This window comes from Neolamprologus multifasciatus, chromosome 20 (assembly GCF_963576455.1).
Source record: "Neolamprologus multifasciatus chromosome 20, fNeoMul1.2, whole genome shotgun sequence".
Classification (NCBI taxonomy): domain Eukaryota; kingdom Metazoa; phylum Chordata; class Actinopteri; order Cichliformes; family Cichlidae; genus Neolamprologus; species Neolamprologus multifasciatus.
In genome coordinates, this window is record NC_140458.1 from 1,922,983 (window position 1) to 1,939,847 (window position 16,865).

A 16,865-nucleotide genomic window follows, 5' to 3' on the forward strand; every position below is an offset into this window, starting at 1 on the left:
CCACCCCTGTGACCCTCAGCTGAATAAGCAGTAAACAAAAATGATCCACAGATGATCAGAAATTCCTCCGTTTACAGTTCAGTAGGTAACGTGCTCATCACATCCACTGATTGTGTTGTTGTTGTAAGTTAGGGTAACTGGAACAGCTGCTCTTTCACAGACTGGACCCCACATCAGCTCCCTACTCCATCCTGTAGTACAAACTGGTGTGACACCAAAGTCTGTTCCATACAAATAATCTGATTCAATACAAACACCAACATTGTGCTGACCTGAAGAACACCAACAGTCACAGGAACGCTGTGGAAATGTGGGATTTGCAGCAGGACTGATGTGGATTACAAAGTGAAGGCAGACTTATTATGTTTCAACCACTGTAATAATAATAGAATAAGAACAGCATCCTTGTAGCTGCTGCGTGCTGCGTATGCTAAGGTTTTATATGGTTTGCTGTTAGCTCTGTGTGGCTAACCAGCTGATTAACTTCAGTTATGTCTGATGCAGATCCATCAAGTGATTCCAAATGAACATTTAATGCAATGGATTCACTTAAAACACTCAAATAAAATAGAAGAATCCAAAGCTACGGTTGTCTCTGTTTAGGGTTGAGTAAAATATGAAATCTATAACATTTAATTATTTTTCTTAGTGTACAAAAACAGACTGATCAGGTAATGTTTTTTGTTGTTTTTAATAACATGTACATAATATTGGCAGTTTCATGATACTGAGGGGAGCGACTGTTTCTGTCCAGGGTGGGAGGGGCCAGAAGACATTTTTGTGTCAGTCTCAGGGTCCTGGAGGTGTCGAGGTGTTGGAGAGAAGGAAGACTGCAGACACCTTCTCAGACAAATGGATGACACACTGCAGCAGAAAGACTTCACAGTGTCCACGGGGCACTCGTGTAGGATGATGGGGGCTGGTGGGGCTGGTTCCTCCTGCAGACGTTCCAGCAGCTGCAGTTCCTCTAACAGCCACTTGAAGCTGACTCCAAAGTGAGTCAATATTTACAGTTTTCAGGGTTTGTGTTCAAACTTTAAACCTGAGGCACTGAAACAAACCCAGGTGTGAATCCAGAGAGTCTCATGTGTGATGTGTGAGTGTAGAGTAGGTCTGGTCCTGGTCCCTGCCGGCTGGATCGAGGCTCTGGTAGGTCGAGTCTTCACGTGTAGAACCTGGAGTACAGTTCTCGTAGTGGACGTCCTGAAACAGAGACAAACTGTCTTCTTCACATAAAAAGAAGAGACTCTGACTTGGTTAAATCATTTGTGCTGGTAAATATTTCCGTGTTGCCTCGTTGAACCTCTCAGACAACAGTGTCTCTGTTTGTTGTTGGATTCTCCGTCTGGGCGGCCATTTTTGTCACCTACCTGTTTGAATTCACCTTCTTGGATTGTAATTTGTGGAACAGTCTACACACTGAACCATCACACTGTGACTGCTTTATTTCTTTGTTACAGTAGCAGTCTGTCAACAGTGAGAGGAACCAAAGAGAAAGAAAGTCACCTCTATGTTTGTGCCCTCTGAGTTTGCTCTGGTCCTCAAACCTGTGGAACAAACAAAGGATGTTCCTCTGTTAGAGGGAACAATCATTCAAAGTGCACGCGACAAAGAAATACGAGAGATCATTAATAATTATTATTATTTTGGTTATGAGCAGTCTGACATCTGGATTTTTATAAATCTATCAATTTATTTATTCTTCACTCTATCAGCTCAGTAGTAAAAAGCATAGACTGTATGTTAAAGATGGAATTATCTGCTGTAATGTCAGCTGTTGCTTTGTGCACTCCTGTTTTAAAAGGCTCAGTTCAGCATGTTGGCTGAAGCAGGAAAGAGTTTACTGAGGTCACAGTGAGCAGTCAGCTCATAGATACAAGCAGATATAACCAGGTCACTGTTTCAATCGGAGGCTCATTTAGTCGTCTGTGGCGAACGCCTGTGTTTTGTTGAATGAGCCTGAACGTCAGATCCTGTTTGTCTTCCTGTTTTCTCTGTGATGTTTCTTTGACCTTGAAGTTTCCCAGATATTTACTGATACTTTTGATCCACTTCTTCTTCACCTCTCTGCTTTACTAATACCTGAGTCAATATCTTATTTTAAACTCATGAAAACTGTGCACAGTCTCCTCTTCTACAGGAAAAGACGAATACATGATGCATTCTTAAAGGGATTTTTCATTTTTGTATTTTTTGTGCTTACTTCAAAACATACTTAGAAAACAGGAAATACTTTGTATCAACAGGTAACTTCACATCTGAGCAGACAAGTATCACATGTGGAGTTCCCCAAGGTTCCATCTTGGGACCCCTTCTGTTTAACATCTACATGCTCCCACTGGCACAGATTATAAAGAACAACAAAATAAACTATCACAGCTATGCAGATGACACACAAACATATATCACAATGTCACCAGGAGACTGAGGCCCTGTACAGGCTCTTGGTAAATGCATTGAGGAAATTAATGACTGGTTGTGCCACAATTTTCTCCAGCTAAACAAAAACAAACTGAAGTAATAGTGTTTGGTGCCAAAGAAAAACGATTACAGGTCACCAGAGAACTTCAATCTATACACCTAAAAACCACCAACCGGGCGAGAAATGTGGGTGTAGTGATGGATGCAGACCTAAACTTAGAAAAACACATTAAGACAATAACAAAGTCAGCTTGCTATCACCTCAAGAATATATCAAGGATAAAAGATCTGATGTCTCAACAGGACCTGGAAAAACTAGTCCATGCATTTATCTTCAGTAGGCTTGATTACTGTAACAGCATCTTTACAGGTCTACCTAAAAACTCAGTCAGACAACTACAGCTCATTCAGAACTCTGCTGCTCGAGTCCTCACTAAGACCAAAAAGTGGACCACATCAGTCCAGCTCTGAGGTCTTTACACTGGCTGCCTGTCCATCAGAGGAGAGACTTTAAAGTTCTGATGCTGGTCTATAAAGCTCTGAATGGTTTAGGACCAAAATACATCAGTGACCTCCTGACCCAGTATGAACCTTCCAGATCCCTCAGGTCATCTGGATCCGGTCTTTTATCAGCTCCCAGAGTCAGAACCAGACACGGAGAAGCTACATTCAGCTTTTATGCTCCTTATATCTGGAACAAACTCCCAGAAAGCCTCAGATCAGCTGAAACACTCAGTTTATTTAAATCCAGGTTGAAGACTCACCTGTTCTCAGCTGCATTTGAATAAAACACCAAATCCACACTTTTAAGCTTAAATTTCAAAACTTACATTTTAACTACTGATTTTATCTACTGTTCTGATTTTATCTACTTTTTAATCAATTTTAAATCATGCTTTTTATTGTTTTTGTTTTTTAATGTCTCTGTAAAGCACTTTGAATCACCTTGTTGTTGAATTGTGCTATGCAAATAAACTTGCCTTGCCTTACTAACATGTTTATTAACATCATTGGACAATACCATAATTCATTTATATAGCACTGTAAAATCATCACATGCTCGACCAAAGTGCTGTACATCAGTTCAGCAGATCTGCCTGAGAAATATTCTGCTATCGTTTTTTCTCTCTCTTCCTCCATCACCTGGGCGGAGCTCATCCTGGGCTCCCGCCTTTGACTCATATTAATGCTCTTGGCTGTACTGTTGCTTGACTTGTGCCAGTGAAATCCTGGCGAGGACACTACTAATCTAGTTGCCTTGGTTTTTGCTTCTTGTGTTAACACATCATTTCCTATGTACGGACACTCTGGACCTGTCCTTGGTGCTTAGAGAGATTCTGGTGTGAGAGAGGAGTGAGAGTGTTCCCCTGCTTTTCCCTGTGGACTCCCTGGAGCCCTGATCCCTGCACCCTTGTATAGCACTTTGTCACTGTCGCACATTTCACCTGGTGTTGGTGAATCAAGCCTCTGTTCTTCCTTTGAGCAGAGGAGTCCTGCGTTTGAGTCCCTCCAGTTACCGTAACAATAAATATAAAAAAAACACAGTGTCAGTTACGCACTGAGTCAAAAGCCAGTTAATAAAAATGAGTTTTTAGCCTGGATTTAAAGACCAACACTGAAGCACACGGCATAGTAGCAGAGTACAGTTCAAAGCTTCGGGGCCACGATGGAGAACGCTCGGTCTCCTCTGAGAGCAACAGCTGAGCAGCTGACTGAGTGAACGAGGAGAGAACGAGCAGATCTGACAAATATACAGGCACCAGACCTTTTAAGGATTTAAAAACCAGTAAAGGGACTTAAAATTAGATCCTAAATTCAACTGGAAGCCAGTGTAAGGAGGCCAGAACCAGAGTAATATCCAGCTTAACTTTTACCAGTTAAAACCGTACCACAGCATTTTGCACCAGTAAATGAAGGGCGGTCCCTTAATATTTCTTTGCATTTAAATCAATAATTTAACAAAGCAGTGAATCGTGTCCTTCCTCCTGAATGCTCCACCTCTCACTAAGCCAATCAGAGTACTGAGCAGTCAGAACTGAAACAGAAGGACTCAGTCCTCCTGAAATCGCCCTCAGTGCAGCCGAACGTCCATCAGTCTCTCCACTGTCCTCAAACCAAAGCGTGCAGACGAGTCACAAAGAACAAGTCAGGGAAAATATTTTTATGTTTCACTGCAGCTTTGACGAGTGACGTAAAATTAGTTTCAGTTTTTGATCATAAATGGAAAGTTCTGTTGTTGCTGTGTCTTTGCTGTCCTACCTCTGTCGCGCTTCCTCTTAATGCAGATTATTAGAACAGCCAGTGATGAGAGGACGACGATGATGATGATGATGAGTGGAGTGATGATCACATGCAGCAGCACACCTGTGACAGCAGAAAAACGATGTTTCAGTCTGATTTGCTGATTGATGATTGGCTCCCTGTTTGCTTTGTGAATCACTGAATCATCCTAAACTAACAGACGAGTGTCTGCAACGAGCATCCAGCATTTCTCTGCATGTGGAAACAACTCGTGTTTACTGCAGGTAGAAAGAGGTGAAGTTGTTCCACTGATGACCATTAAAGGAAAAGCCTAGAATTTCATGAATAACCAGAAAAAAGAGCAGAAAAAAAAGTTCTGCAGCAAAAACAGTTCTTAGAAAGTTAATGGTGTGAGTTCTTAAATAGTATTTAAATATTTGACTACCAGAATAAATACTGTTCACTCTTTCTGGTCGTTACACCAGCTGAACCATCAACATTTGAGGAAAGTTATTATTAAATATTTGAAATTAACAAAATTCTTTGATATAAATTCCACAGTGGTCGTGTGCAGAGGAGGATCTTTAGAAACCTGTGGACACAGTGGTACCTTCAGATGTTTTCTCAGGCTGCTCAGTGGCGAGTGAAGGCGAGGAAGCTGATTGGTCGACTGCTGAAACAGGTCAGAGAGTGAAGTTTGGTTTAGACGTGGTTCTTATTTAAAAGCAGAGAAAAAGCAGCCCGCTCACACATCACTGTGTGTCAAAGTGTGTCTCACTGCGAGTCAGGATGTTTGTCACATCACATCTTTGACATCACAGTAGGCAGGTCTGCTGGGAGTATTTTAACTACCCTAATATTCTTCCGTACTATAGCCAACCATTAATATGCGTCCAAACCAGTGCATGAAACCAAGAAACAAACACAAAAGTCCCTCAGAGTGGACTCAGACTGCTGTCTTCAAACGTCGTGACCTTTCCCATCTCCTGATGTTGTAGCACTTTAACAAAAAGGACACATCAGTCCTGCAGCCAGTTTGGAAATGACCAAAGTCAAAGAACAGCTCATTGTTAAAGGTGAGACACCAGCAGCGTCTCATCGATCTGCAGTTTCTGACATCTGGGATAAAAGTGTAAAGAAAGATTCTGAAATTCAGATTTTAAAATAGCATCAAGTTTTGATGCTGCTGGAGAAAAACTGTCAGATTAGATTTTAGTTGCAGAAAAAGTGCAAATCATTAGCTACAGTGTGGCTGTAAGATAACATGTCTGCTTATCTGAAAGCAGCTATCAATGACTGAATTAGCAACATTAAAAACATTTTCAGGGGAAACTCACCGTCTGTGACGCTGATCTCAAAGTCTCTGAATGAACCTTGAGCAGCATCTGGATTCAGAGAACATCTGTACCATCCTGAGTCAGACTCAGTCAGCTGTGTGATCGTCACATACAGAATTCCTCCTCCTTCATATTCCTCCTCTGAAGTTCCTCTAAATCCAATTCTGTATCTGTCTTTGGAAGCATCTGCACCATCAGTTTGAAGAAGAACCTCATGCTCTCCACATTCTCCTCTGCAGAAGAACTTTTGTCCTCCAGACTGTTCAAAGTAGCATCCGACTGTGAGAGAGCTTCCAGTTTCTTTATCGAAGAGTTTCAGCTGATCATCGTTTCCATCCAGCAGTGCTGTTAAAGACACAAACGATCAATAGTTACTATCAGTGCTGAAGATGATGCAGTCTGATCACAATAACTCCAGTTTGATCCACAGTTACACTGGGAGCTGCCCAGTTCAACCAGTCTGTGGCTGGAACAGTGAGTTCAACAGTGATTGAAGTGAATCCTTCAGCTTCAGTTCGACCTCCTCGTGCCATCATCATGCCATCATCATGACATCATCATAAAACAGTGGACACATGCAGACACTCTGCTAGTGTCACTCTGGAGCTTTCACTGTGTTTACTGTAACTTCAGGGTTAATCCTGTTTTTTAATATGAAGCTGGTTCACTTATTGCCTGTTTACATCACTGTGCTAATATATATGCTAAGCTAATCTGCTCCACAGGTTATGTTCCTGATCACAGATCACCAGGAAACCACAACCTACTGTCCAATCAGATCGCTGGACCCGAGACCTCTGAGAGCAGATAGTGGTGTTTGATGTCTCTGCTTCTCCCTGTTGATCCCTGAAGAATATTAATTATTAAATACAAATTTATTCCCTGATTCTTTTTTCTGTTGCAGTTTTATTGTTTTATAATCAAAGTATCCTAAAACAAGCAGCTGTTCGATGACCTCACATCAGATTTGCACAGTCTAACAACTCTAACAAGAGATGCATTTGAAAGAGTAAAAACTAAAACCTTTCTTTGAAACATGAATTTAATGAAATGCTGATTATGATCCATCAGATTCTCTGTGTTTTAATGAGCTGAGACATTGATCGCTTCAAAAACATAAACTTTATTAATCCAGTAGCTCGTTCACAGTCTTACTGACGGCAGCAACAGTCTGTATTACTGTTTGTGTTTAACCTCTTTATAGTTTTAACTTTCTTTGTAAAATCAGCTGCTCTGATGTCTCCGTGTTTCTGATTGGTCAGATGTTGTTCCCGCCTCTTTCATGTGAACACACTGGCAACGAATGGGTTAACTTAGCGAGCTGGTAAAAAGCTTCATGCTAAATGTTGATGTCAGGTTCAGTGAGTCCACACAGGACTGTGGTTCAGGAAACTCAGACTTTAACCCTGAACGCTTCAGTTCCTGTGCAGGTGATCAAAGCAAAAACCCAACATCATTACTGAAACCATGAACAGGACTCACTGTGCCAACAGAGCAGAGCCTCAAATGTCATCCAGCAACATGAGAATAACGTGACGTTAAAAACCCCTCAGTGAACACTGTGCAATACAAATATGGATCAAACACATAAATTCTGAACACAGTTTAGTTCATGCTCATGAAGTCCAGCTCAACCACAGAAAGCAGATCAGCTGATCACTTAGACGATGCCTCAGATATCATATTAGTCAATCTCATATAGAGCTGTTAGTGTTTCCTGTCCACAACCCTGCACCACAGCTTGTGATGAAATAAATGTGTCTGTCTGCTCTGTTCTGTGCACGATTCACTCACATCATCCTGACATGATGGAGATTATGGCACAAATGTTCTTTTCCACAGTTAAATACATAACTGGAGTTAAAGAAACAGTTTAGTAAAGAGAAGTTTTGTTCAGAGAGTCACTGACTGTGAAAACTGATAAAAAGATTAAGTAAAAAACTCAGTTTCATAAAACATTTCTTCAGGCTTTCAGAGACAAAACAGAGAAATCCACATTTCCACAGTTTAAACTGAAACTCACCTTCAGCAACAACAACTTCAAACTGTTTGTATGAAACTGATGATGGAGATTCAGCCACAGCACAGCTGTACTGTCCAGCATCAGACATGATCAGCTGTGTGATGCTCACAGACAAAGCAGGAAAATATTCTGCAGTTATATATTCAGTGCTGTATCTGTGACGTCGATGCTTCTCATCTGTTGTATTAATAAGAACATTTTCTCCTTCACATTCTTCTCTGCAGAATATTTTCCATGTTCCATCACGAAAGGAGAATCCAGCTGTAAGATTTCCTCCAACGACTCCAAATGAAATGTTTTTGTTGTCGTTGACTTCAGCGTTTCCCTCCTGCAGAGCTGTTGGAAACATGAACCATCAACAGTTACTGTTTGTACTTCCTGTAAGAAGCTGCAGTCTGATCACAGCATCCACACACAGACACACTGAGACTAACGTCTGAATGTGAAACACTGAGAGTTTAAACATCATCTTCTGTTTCACTTTTCTCTCCTCATTGATCAGAACAAAGATTCAGTCGTGTTAGAGCTCTGACACTAAACTGTTTGTGATCAAGAGGAAACGAAAAGTTTAACATCACTGAGTTATTCACACTTTGGTTTTAGGCGATGACTCACAGTTTTATATTTGTCTGCAGGATGTGAGGCAGTTTATTCTGTTTCATCTGAGCTATCAGGAACTAAATGTTTGCAGGCAGATTTTCTTAGTTTAGTCAAATTAAAGTTCAGCCGAGTCGATAAACTCTGAAGGCAGCAGGCTGAGTTTGTTCCCTTTATTTTACTGACTGTCCAGTTTATTCTGAGGAAGTAACAAACACTTGTAATGAGCTGTGTTTGAAACGATGGTTTCACATGTTATCAAGTGAGCAGCAACATGTCCATGAATATTTCTGTTCAGCTCGAACAGTCATTCATTCAACTTTATGTGTTTCATCCACAGGAAGTGATGTCATCATTTACTTTAAATGTACTGCTGGTGTCAAAGTTCAGGAAGCAACAACAAAAACAGTGATGAAGTTTTTATTTGTAACTTTGTTTTACTGAGGCTCATCGTGGCTCAAGAGTTGGGAGTTCACCTTGTAATCTGAAGGTTGCCGGTTCGAGCCCCGGCTTGGACAGTCTCGGTCGTTGTGTCCTTGGGCAAGACACTTCTTCTTTTTTTTGAGGAAGTAACAAATACTTGCAATGAACGACATGTTATTGAGTAATTTATGACTCAATTTAAAGCTCTAAAGCCAAACTCAGCAGCTGATGTGAGTCAGTTACTTTATGTAAATGATGTGTTTTTGTCTTTCAAAGAAAAATTCATTGACTTGATCAACAAGTTTGTATTTTCAAATAATAACTGAAAGTATCAGGTGGAGTTTTTACTTTTATGTTACAGGTTATTTTGAGGAAGTAACAAACACTTGTAAGAAACCATCTTTGAAAGGACGAATCCTAAAGCCAAAGTGAGCAGCAACATGTCCATGAATGTCTCACTGTGATGGTTTCTTCTGTCCATACTGGCCACAAACACATCCATGAAATCATGAATAAAAGCAGTTTGAATGGAAGAAGCGTCCATGAAAGTGACTCATAGCTGACTCTGATCATCATGTTTAACAACAGAAACATGTTGAAGAACGAGAGTGACAGAAAGAAAAAGTGAATGTACTCACAAAGGAAGAAGAAGCAGATCAGAGTGTGATGGACTTTCATGATGAGGCTCTGATGGTTTACTGCTGCCTCTCTTCTTCTTCACTGGAAACCAGGAACTTGTGACGCCTCACTTCTCTAACTGAAGGAGTCCCTCCTCCAAACACCACAGCACCTCTACACTCCTCATTTGTCTGAAACAGTTGCAACAGCTCAGCTTCCTGTTAAAACACATTTCACCAGTCTGAGTTTAACGTGCGCCTGAAGAAGGAAACAAACATGAATGCTGCATCACAGCAGTGAGTGAACATTTGATAGCTTTTCTTTTATTGGACATTTTTTCAGATTGAAATCTCAGATGCAGTGTAGTTACTGTAACGCGTTATTAAGTAACGCGTTACAGTAACTATGTTATTACTGTGGTAACGAGCAGGTAACTAGTTATTATGCCAAAATCAGGAACTCCTTAATCATTACTGGGATTTAGATAGAGTTGTTACTCGTTACTTCTTGCCGTGGCTATTGTGGAGCTTCCACAGATTCAGTAACATTAGCAAGTGGTGGAGGCAGCAGGTGGATGAGGGATAAACAACAGCAGCACGTTTAAGCTTGATCAGCTGTTGTTAGAATTGATTTAATATTAATTTCTAGTATCAGCTGATGTTTGCTGGAGCCACAGCTGTAAAGCTGCTGGTCATGATGTTGGTTTGGATATGTGGTGAGAGGGAAACATGAAGATGAAACCAGGAGACGTCCTTACTGAACCATCAGAGCTGTGATGGAGAAACAGGTTTACCTTTTAGGTGACATGGATGAGTTGAAGTTATGAACTGTTTCTGAGAGACAAATAACACCAGGATCCTTTTCTAAGTAGCTGACAGCTGGTAACTGTGCAGGGGCGGGTCTAGCAAAGTGTTGCCAGGGGGGCAGGTAGGGCATTAACAGGGAGAGGGGGGCACAAAGACATACTTTCTTATTCTCATTTAAAATGTCTCACTTTTAATAAATAATTATCGGAATCTTACAACAAACGATTGATAGATTGATGCATATATACCATCAGAACAGTGAACATCACTGTCACAACAGTGTTTGTTTTCATTCAAAGGCTTTATGATTTTTCCTATAATGGCGGCCGGTCTCTAGTCAAAACGCCCGGGACGATTTTTTGTCCCAGTCCAGCCCTGTATGCAGCTCATCTGCAGTCTGCTGTTACCTACATCTTCCTATTCAGAAGGCAGAATTTCAGAGTTCTGAGTACAATCAAAGCACCACGACTGCAGTTTTTGTGTTGGATGTAAAAGGCGCACATGACGCTGTGACGTAGGCTAGAATCATGGCGGCGGTCAACGACGGTCCAGGCGTGGGATTTCTCTCGTGGAAATATGCACATTATCTTTTCCTTTCTATTGGTAGGTGGCACAGTGCACTGTGGCAAGTAAGCAAGCTAGAAGACTGGCAAAGTTATGGAAGCAACACATTAACAAGAGAAGTCTGAGTAAAACCAAAGTTACTTTCCCGAGTAACTAGTTACTTTGAAAGTAACGAGTAACTTGAAGTAATTGATTTACTTTTGATAGAAGTAACTAGTAATGTAAGTAAGTTACTAACTTAAAGTAACTTACCCAACACTGATTACATACAGTCATATAGTGAATGATATTAGGGGATTCCCAATATCACATTAGTTTTGACCTTTGACCTCTTCTTCAAGGTCAGACAAGTTTAAACTTTCAACTTTCAAAGGATGTTCCTCTGTTAGAGGGAACAATCATTCAAAGTGCACGTGAGGCTGGAGGACAACAGTAAAGCAGGGTAACAGTTATGCTGTGAAACCTTTAAACGTCATCCAGTTGAATAAATAGCGACTGTTGACTCGTTGTGTAAAAAGCATTGAAAACTGTTCCAGTTTCTTTTTTGTATACTGTGGGATGTGGATGCTTCCTCCTGCTGAAATCTGCTGAATTAATAAACTGTATTTCATTGCAGCTCTTTTTTTAATTGAACATATGTAACTAATGTGAACATTTGAAAATAATTTTTGTGTCTGTGACACGTTGTGAATATGCAGGTAACAGAACCTCTGTATTTGCTGTGCTTGCACCATGTGAGGATGAAGACTATCAGAAGCAACAGGCCGATGGTGCAGGTGCTTATCAGCCAGGTTTTTGTGGAGAATCAGGGTCTGAAGTGAGACGATAGAAGGTGAGTCTTTAAAAACAATATTAGACTCTGTGTGGGTCCAGAGGTGCTGAGGGTCCACCCCTTTACAAAATATGCAGAAACACACACACACCGATGACGGTGATGGAGGCCTGGGCGGTAACCTTGTCCACATCCGTGATGACCTCACAGGAATATTCAGCGGTGTCGTTTAATTGGACGTCCGTTACTCTGAGCGTACCGTTGTCAAAGATCATGTACCTACACACAGACGGAGAAGCACACGTGTACAACCCAGATCAAGAAATGCTGATGTTGACTTTGCTGGAACAACACAGAGATGTTAGAACAGACGAAAGGGTGAACGTGGGAGGAGCATGTTGCATCTCATTGGCTTAATTGCCAGCAGGTCGGTAACATGGCTCGGTACAATAAGAGCTTCTTTGAGAGGCAGAGTTTCTCAGTGACTGATGATAAAAACGAAGCATCAGCAGAGCTGTGCTGTTTCACAACAGTGACTGTTGGTGACACCTGAAAGTGCCCGGAAACAAAAAATCTGCAATTTCTCTAATAAGAGTGACTACTGAACAAACTAACAGATTTTGAAGGATTTAGCTGAATAATAAAAATAATCTGACGTTTGAACCACACTAATGCTGCTTCCTCTCTGGAGATGCTCTCCTTCACTTTCCTGCAGCTGCCTTCAGTTGCTGCTTGTTTGTGGCTCGCTCTGTCTTCAGTTTTTTCTGTTGAACAGAAATCAGGTAACTGGCTCAGCAACTTGAAACTTTGTCTTACTTTTGGATGTGAAGCTCTGTGCAGTCAGTTCTGACAGAATCTGAGCCGAGTATTTACACAGCAATGTGTTCTGAGAATGGACAGAAACAGCGAGTGTGTGCTTTTGTTTACTTTTTATCGACACTCTGATAGTTTCTGGTCGCCTTGCCTCCAGACCACCTGGTAACCGCTCAGCCGAGGATCTACAACAAAACAACAGTCCAGGAGGACGCTGGTACCTTGGAGGGCGCGAACGTCCTGTGGACCCGTCAGGATCACCGTTCGATCTGAAAGTAGAGAAGTTAGGACAGAGTGTTTTTAGCATCTGCTAACAAAGTTTTTCTGTAAAGGCTGCAGTGCTGAGTTGTAATTCAAACTGAAGGTTTATTTTTTGTGGCCAACTTAAAAAAGAAAAAACACAAGCGCTGATTTTTTTATTAATCCAGGAGAAGGTTGAGGCCAAACAAGTCAGCGCTTGATAAGAATATTAATGGGGGCCAGTTTAGCTCACTGGTTGAGCAGGTGTCCATACGCCTTATTTCTGAAGGCTGTGAGTCTGATGTGTGCTGCTCTTCACTGCTCAACTGTTAAATAAAAGCAAAAGCCCAAATGAAAAAAAATAATAACAATCGCATAATTCCATCTTTTCCTCGGGACGCTGACACACACACACACACACACACACACACACACACACACACACACACAGGCACAGTTACAACTTCATTACTCTACAACATAGATTCAGATGCGACTCATTGCCCGCTGGTAATATAAATGAATTATATGTAACTCCAGTTTAGTGAAACACGAAACGCTGACTCTGAAAGTTCGGCAGCATCGTGAACGTCTGACTTTAATAAAATCCACCATGTAGCTGAAGGTTTGTGCCCATTTTCAGTGCTGCAGTTTTTACATTCATGACAGAACAAAGACGTGAATGTACTCACAGGTCAGAGTGACGCACTGTCATGATGAGGCTCTGATGCTTTACTGCTGCCTCTCTTCTTCTTCACTGGAAACCAGGAACTCACGTCTCTGAAAGAGTCCCTCCTCCAAACACCACAGCTCCTCCACGCTCCTCGCCTCTACATCCATCTGTGCGTCATGTGTGTGAGCTGCTGCTGAAGTTAGATTTTGTGTACCACTTTATATGTTACACATATTTACTAGGGGTGCAACGTTCGGTATTTTTTCGATACAAAAAAATGTTCATGCTTTTTTAATTTGTCATTTATTAAAATTATAAATATATATTTTAACTCAAAAGTACAGTTTTTAAATTTAATGTTGCTAAAACAACAAAATAAAAAAAAAATCTATCTGATGGAGAAATCCCTCATCTTTGGAAAAGAGTTTATTACAGAGAAATGTCTCTTTCCAAAATAAAAGCTCTACTATACGCTTCTTCTGGGCTATATTCTCAGCAGCATATTAAACATATCAGGTCCCCATAAGGAGAATCATGTGCTAACGGCTGTCTAAATGACTCGGGTAAAGTTTGTAGCATGCTTGCTTGTTGTTTTTGTCTGCTTCCACTTGTCTTTGCACGAGGATGATGTCGGAGTAAATGTGCAGTCGTATTCGTTGTGTTCCCACTAGTGCTGTCAGCGTTAATCTGAAATGACGTTAACGCCACAACACGGCAAATCTCCGTTAACGAGCTACCACAGATCCCCGTGTGTGGGGCTGGACGGCCAACACGTTAACGAGCTAACTGCGCTAACACACTAGTTCCCACCAATGTAATTGAGCATTGCTGGCACATCCAACATACTGTTTTACTTTAGTCCATGACGCGCTTACCTTCAGGGTCATACTTCACATGAAGACCAAAATAGTTCCAAACGCCAGATCTGAATGAGGGTGGGGGAGGTTCAATTTGCCATGTTGCAACGAGCTTAGCTTCTGCCTGCTAGCTTGTGCTGTGCTCAGTGGATCTGCGCTCGGTGGATCTGCGCTCGACAGTGCAGCCTAGGCGGAGTAGTCGAACGCAGATAAACTGAGCGCTCAACACAGACAGCATCGTCAGAAGAAAAGTTGATAAAATAAATTAAAAATTTTGTATTGTTCGATACATATGCGTACTAGTGATGGTGAGATGAAGCCTCATGATGAACTGAAGCTTTCCACCCAATTGGTCGACTTATGATTTGAAGCATTGTGATGATTCATTTGCTCTACTGCGCCATCAAGTGGACAATTCAAGTGAAGCGGGCTCTGTGATTATAATGATGTGTAAACCTCTAAACTGAATAAGTAAATTGTTTTCTTGGTTATTTATCCCGAATATTGTCTCAGTATGTGTGATACAAAAGTGAAAGTGGAAACTATCAGGACAGAGTTTTGGTATGTTTGTGTAACTGTTAGCCTCAGACAGTCAGTCAATAGTATAATTCAGATCATAGATCAGTACATTTGCATATTTTTATAACTATAAAAAGAAAGCTGACACTTTCGAGACTTTATCTAATGTGTAAGCATCACAGCAGATGCCTTAGATTAGAATCAGTGAGCTGTCGGCTATCAGCCCCGACCGTGTCTGTGCTGTCTGGAGAGAAAGGCGACATCTCACTGATTTTGACGCGTCAGCGCTTTGTGTTTTTGCACGTCTGCACGTCTTTGTGCAGAATCGGTGTACCTGCTCTCATTTACTGTTTTAGCTGTTTGGTGGTGGTTGAAATGTAGTAATATTTATATTAAAAATCGATTCAGGATTTTAATGAATCGATATCACGTTATCCAAGCTAGAATCGATTTTAATCGATAATCAAAACCCGCTAGTACCTGTGTAATCATGCTTATGTACATCTGGATAATGACACAAACTAGTATTTGGCGCTTCACTTTTTAATAAACTAAAAGACAGAAATCAGATTATAGGATCTGTAGTGTTGTTTATTTATATTATGGTGCTTATCATTTGCGATATTTATTACTGTGTGCATACTTTATTAGGAGAGATAAAATGAAATAAAAATCTCTTCCTTCCTGGTTCCATCGAAGAAGAAATGCTCAAGTAACTATGTAACACGTACGTAATCCAATTCCACAACACAGTGTGACGGGAAATCAGCTGTGTTTTTCTGCCCATTTTATTTCGAATCTGGCGCGAACCGGTGAACCAGTCCCTGAATCAGTCACGTGGTACGGACTGCCCGCGAGGCCTCGAACGTCACTGCATACGTAATCAAAGCAAGCCTCGATACGCGCTTCACAGAAACGCCCCCGAGATTACCCGACACACGATTCGACGCTTCGACACACAGGACACGTCACTAATGCGTACCAAACCGAAAGCACTGTATCAAACGGTTCAATATCAATACGAGTATCGTTGCACCCCTACTATTTACACTCCTGTTGACATTTACTGTTAAAAAGAAGAAAAAAAACTGATTTTGGTCTTTAAAGTTCTTATTTTCTTTAAACCTGTGAAATACACTCTCACAGTGCAATCGGACTTTTATTTGCAAACTGCTGCACTGAAGGAACATTTATTTATCTTAAAGATCCGTCGTTCTCTAACTGACACACAGGGATGCTGGTTCTCTCAGCCTTCTTCTTTCAGCTGTTCCCTTCAGAACCTCTGCAGTCCTCCTTCACTACGTCCATGAATCTCCTCTGAGGCCTTCCTCTTCCTCCTGTCAATCAGCTTCATCTTTAACATCCTTTGTCCAATATGTATGTATTTTTTATTTATTTTTCCCTTTATTTTCAGCCATAGTTTGTAACTATTTGTGTGTATTTGCTCTCTCACACCGAGGATCTCAACATCTTTGTGCCACCTGTGGAACTGTATATACTATTATACTGCTAGCAGGCCTCTGTGTAACTGTAAGTAGTTACAAATAAAAAACAGCATTACAGGAAAGAGTGCAGAAGTAGCATTACAGTGTGGCTGCAAAGGGCAGCACTAACTGCCACTAACACATCCTGATAAGTATAGATGAAAGAAGCTGAACTATGTGAAGAGCTCAGCGCATCCAGAGACCCCACATGCAGCCACCCACGTGCATAGAAACTGAGGACATGCAGAGAAGCAGAGATGAATTGATGTGTAAGACCATAAAAGGAAAAGATAAGGAGATGTTTATGAAGGGTAGAGGAACACAGAGTAACAGGAAAAGTAGCTCTGAACGAGGAACTTTGAAAAAGTATACATGTGACAGATCGAGGGACTGCCCTTCAGACCTGCAGGAGGCTTCATGCTGTGAACATCTCTCATACGTGGGTAAATAAGGAAGTTCTTGAACTGAGACGCCCGT

At 41.2% G+C, this 16,865-nt stretch overlaps 1 protein-coding gene across 4 annotated transcripts; it reads right to left on the reverse strand.

Moving 5' to 3' along the window:
• Window positions 1–74: 74 nt before the first annotated feature.
• On the reverse strand, window positions 75–15,904 carry LOC146494030 (polymeric immunoglobulin receptor-like). Of its 4 annotated transcripts, none has more exons than XM_085145487.1 (10): window positions 14,404–15,904; window positions 13,548–13,721; window positions 11,954–12,884; window positions 9,681–11,842; window positions 8,023–8,358; window positions 6,000–6,344; window positions 5,255–5,332; window positions 4,681–4,785; window positions 1,507–1,547; window positions 75–1,203 (listed from the first exon to the last, which is right to left on the reverse strand). In XM_085145487.1, exons 4-10 carry the CDS (start codon window positions 9,718–9,720, stop codon window positions 1,084–1,086), a joined length of 1,065 nt encoding a protein of 354 aa, XP_085001613.1. In that variant the 5' UTR covers window positions 9,721–11,842; window positions 11,954–12,884; window positions 13,548–13,721; window positions 14,404–15,904; the 3' UTR covers window positions 75–1,083. The 4 variants fall into 4 exon arrangements, with proteins under 4 accessions (XP_085001613.1, XP_085001615.1, XP_085001612.1 ...); XM_085145489.1 differs by having other exon boundaries at window positions 5,273–5,332; window positions 14,404–15,903; XM_085145486.1 differs by having other exon boundaries at window positions 5,255–5,335; window positions 14,404–15,901.
• Between the last annotated feature and the right edge of the window lie 961 nt (window positions 15,905–16,865).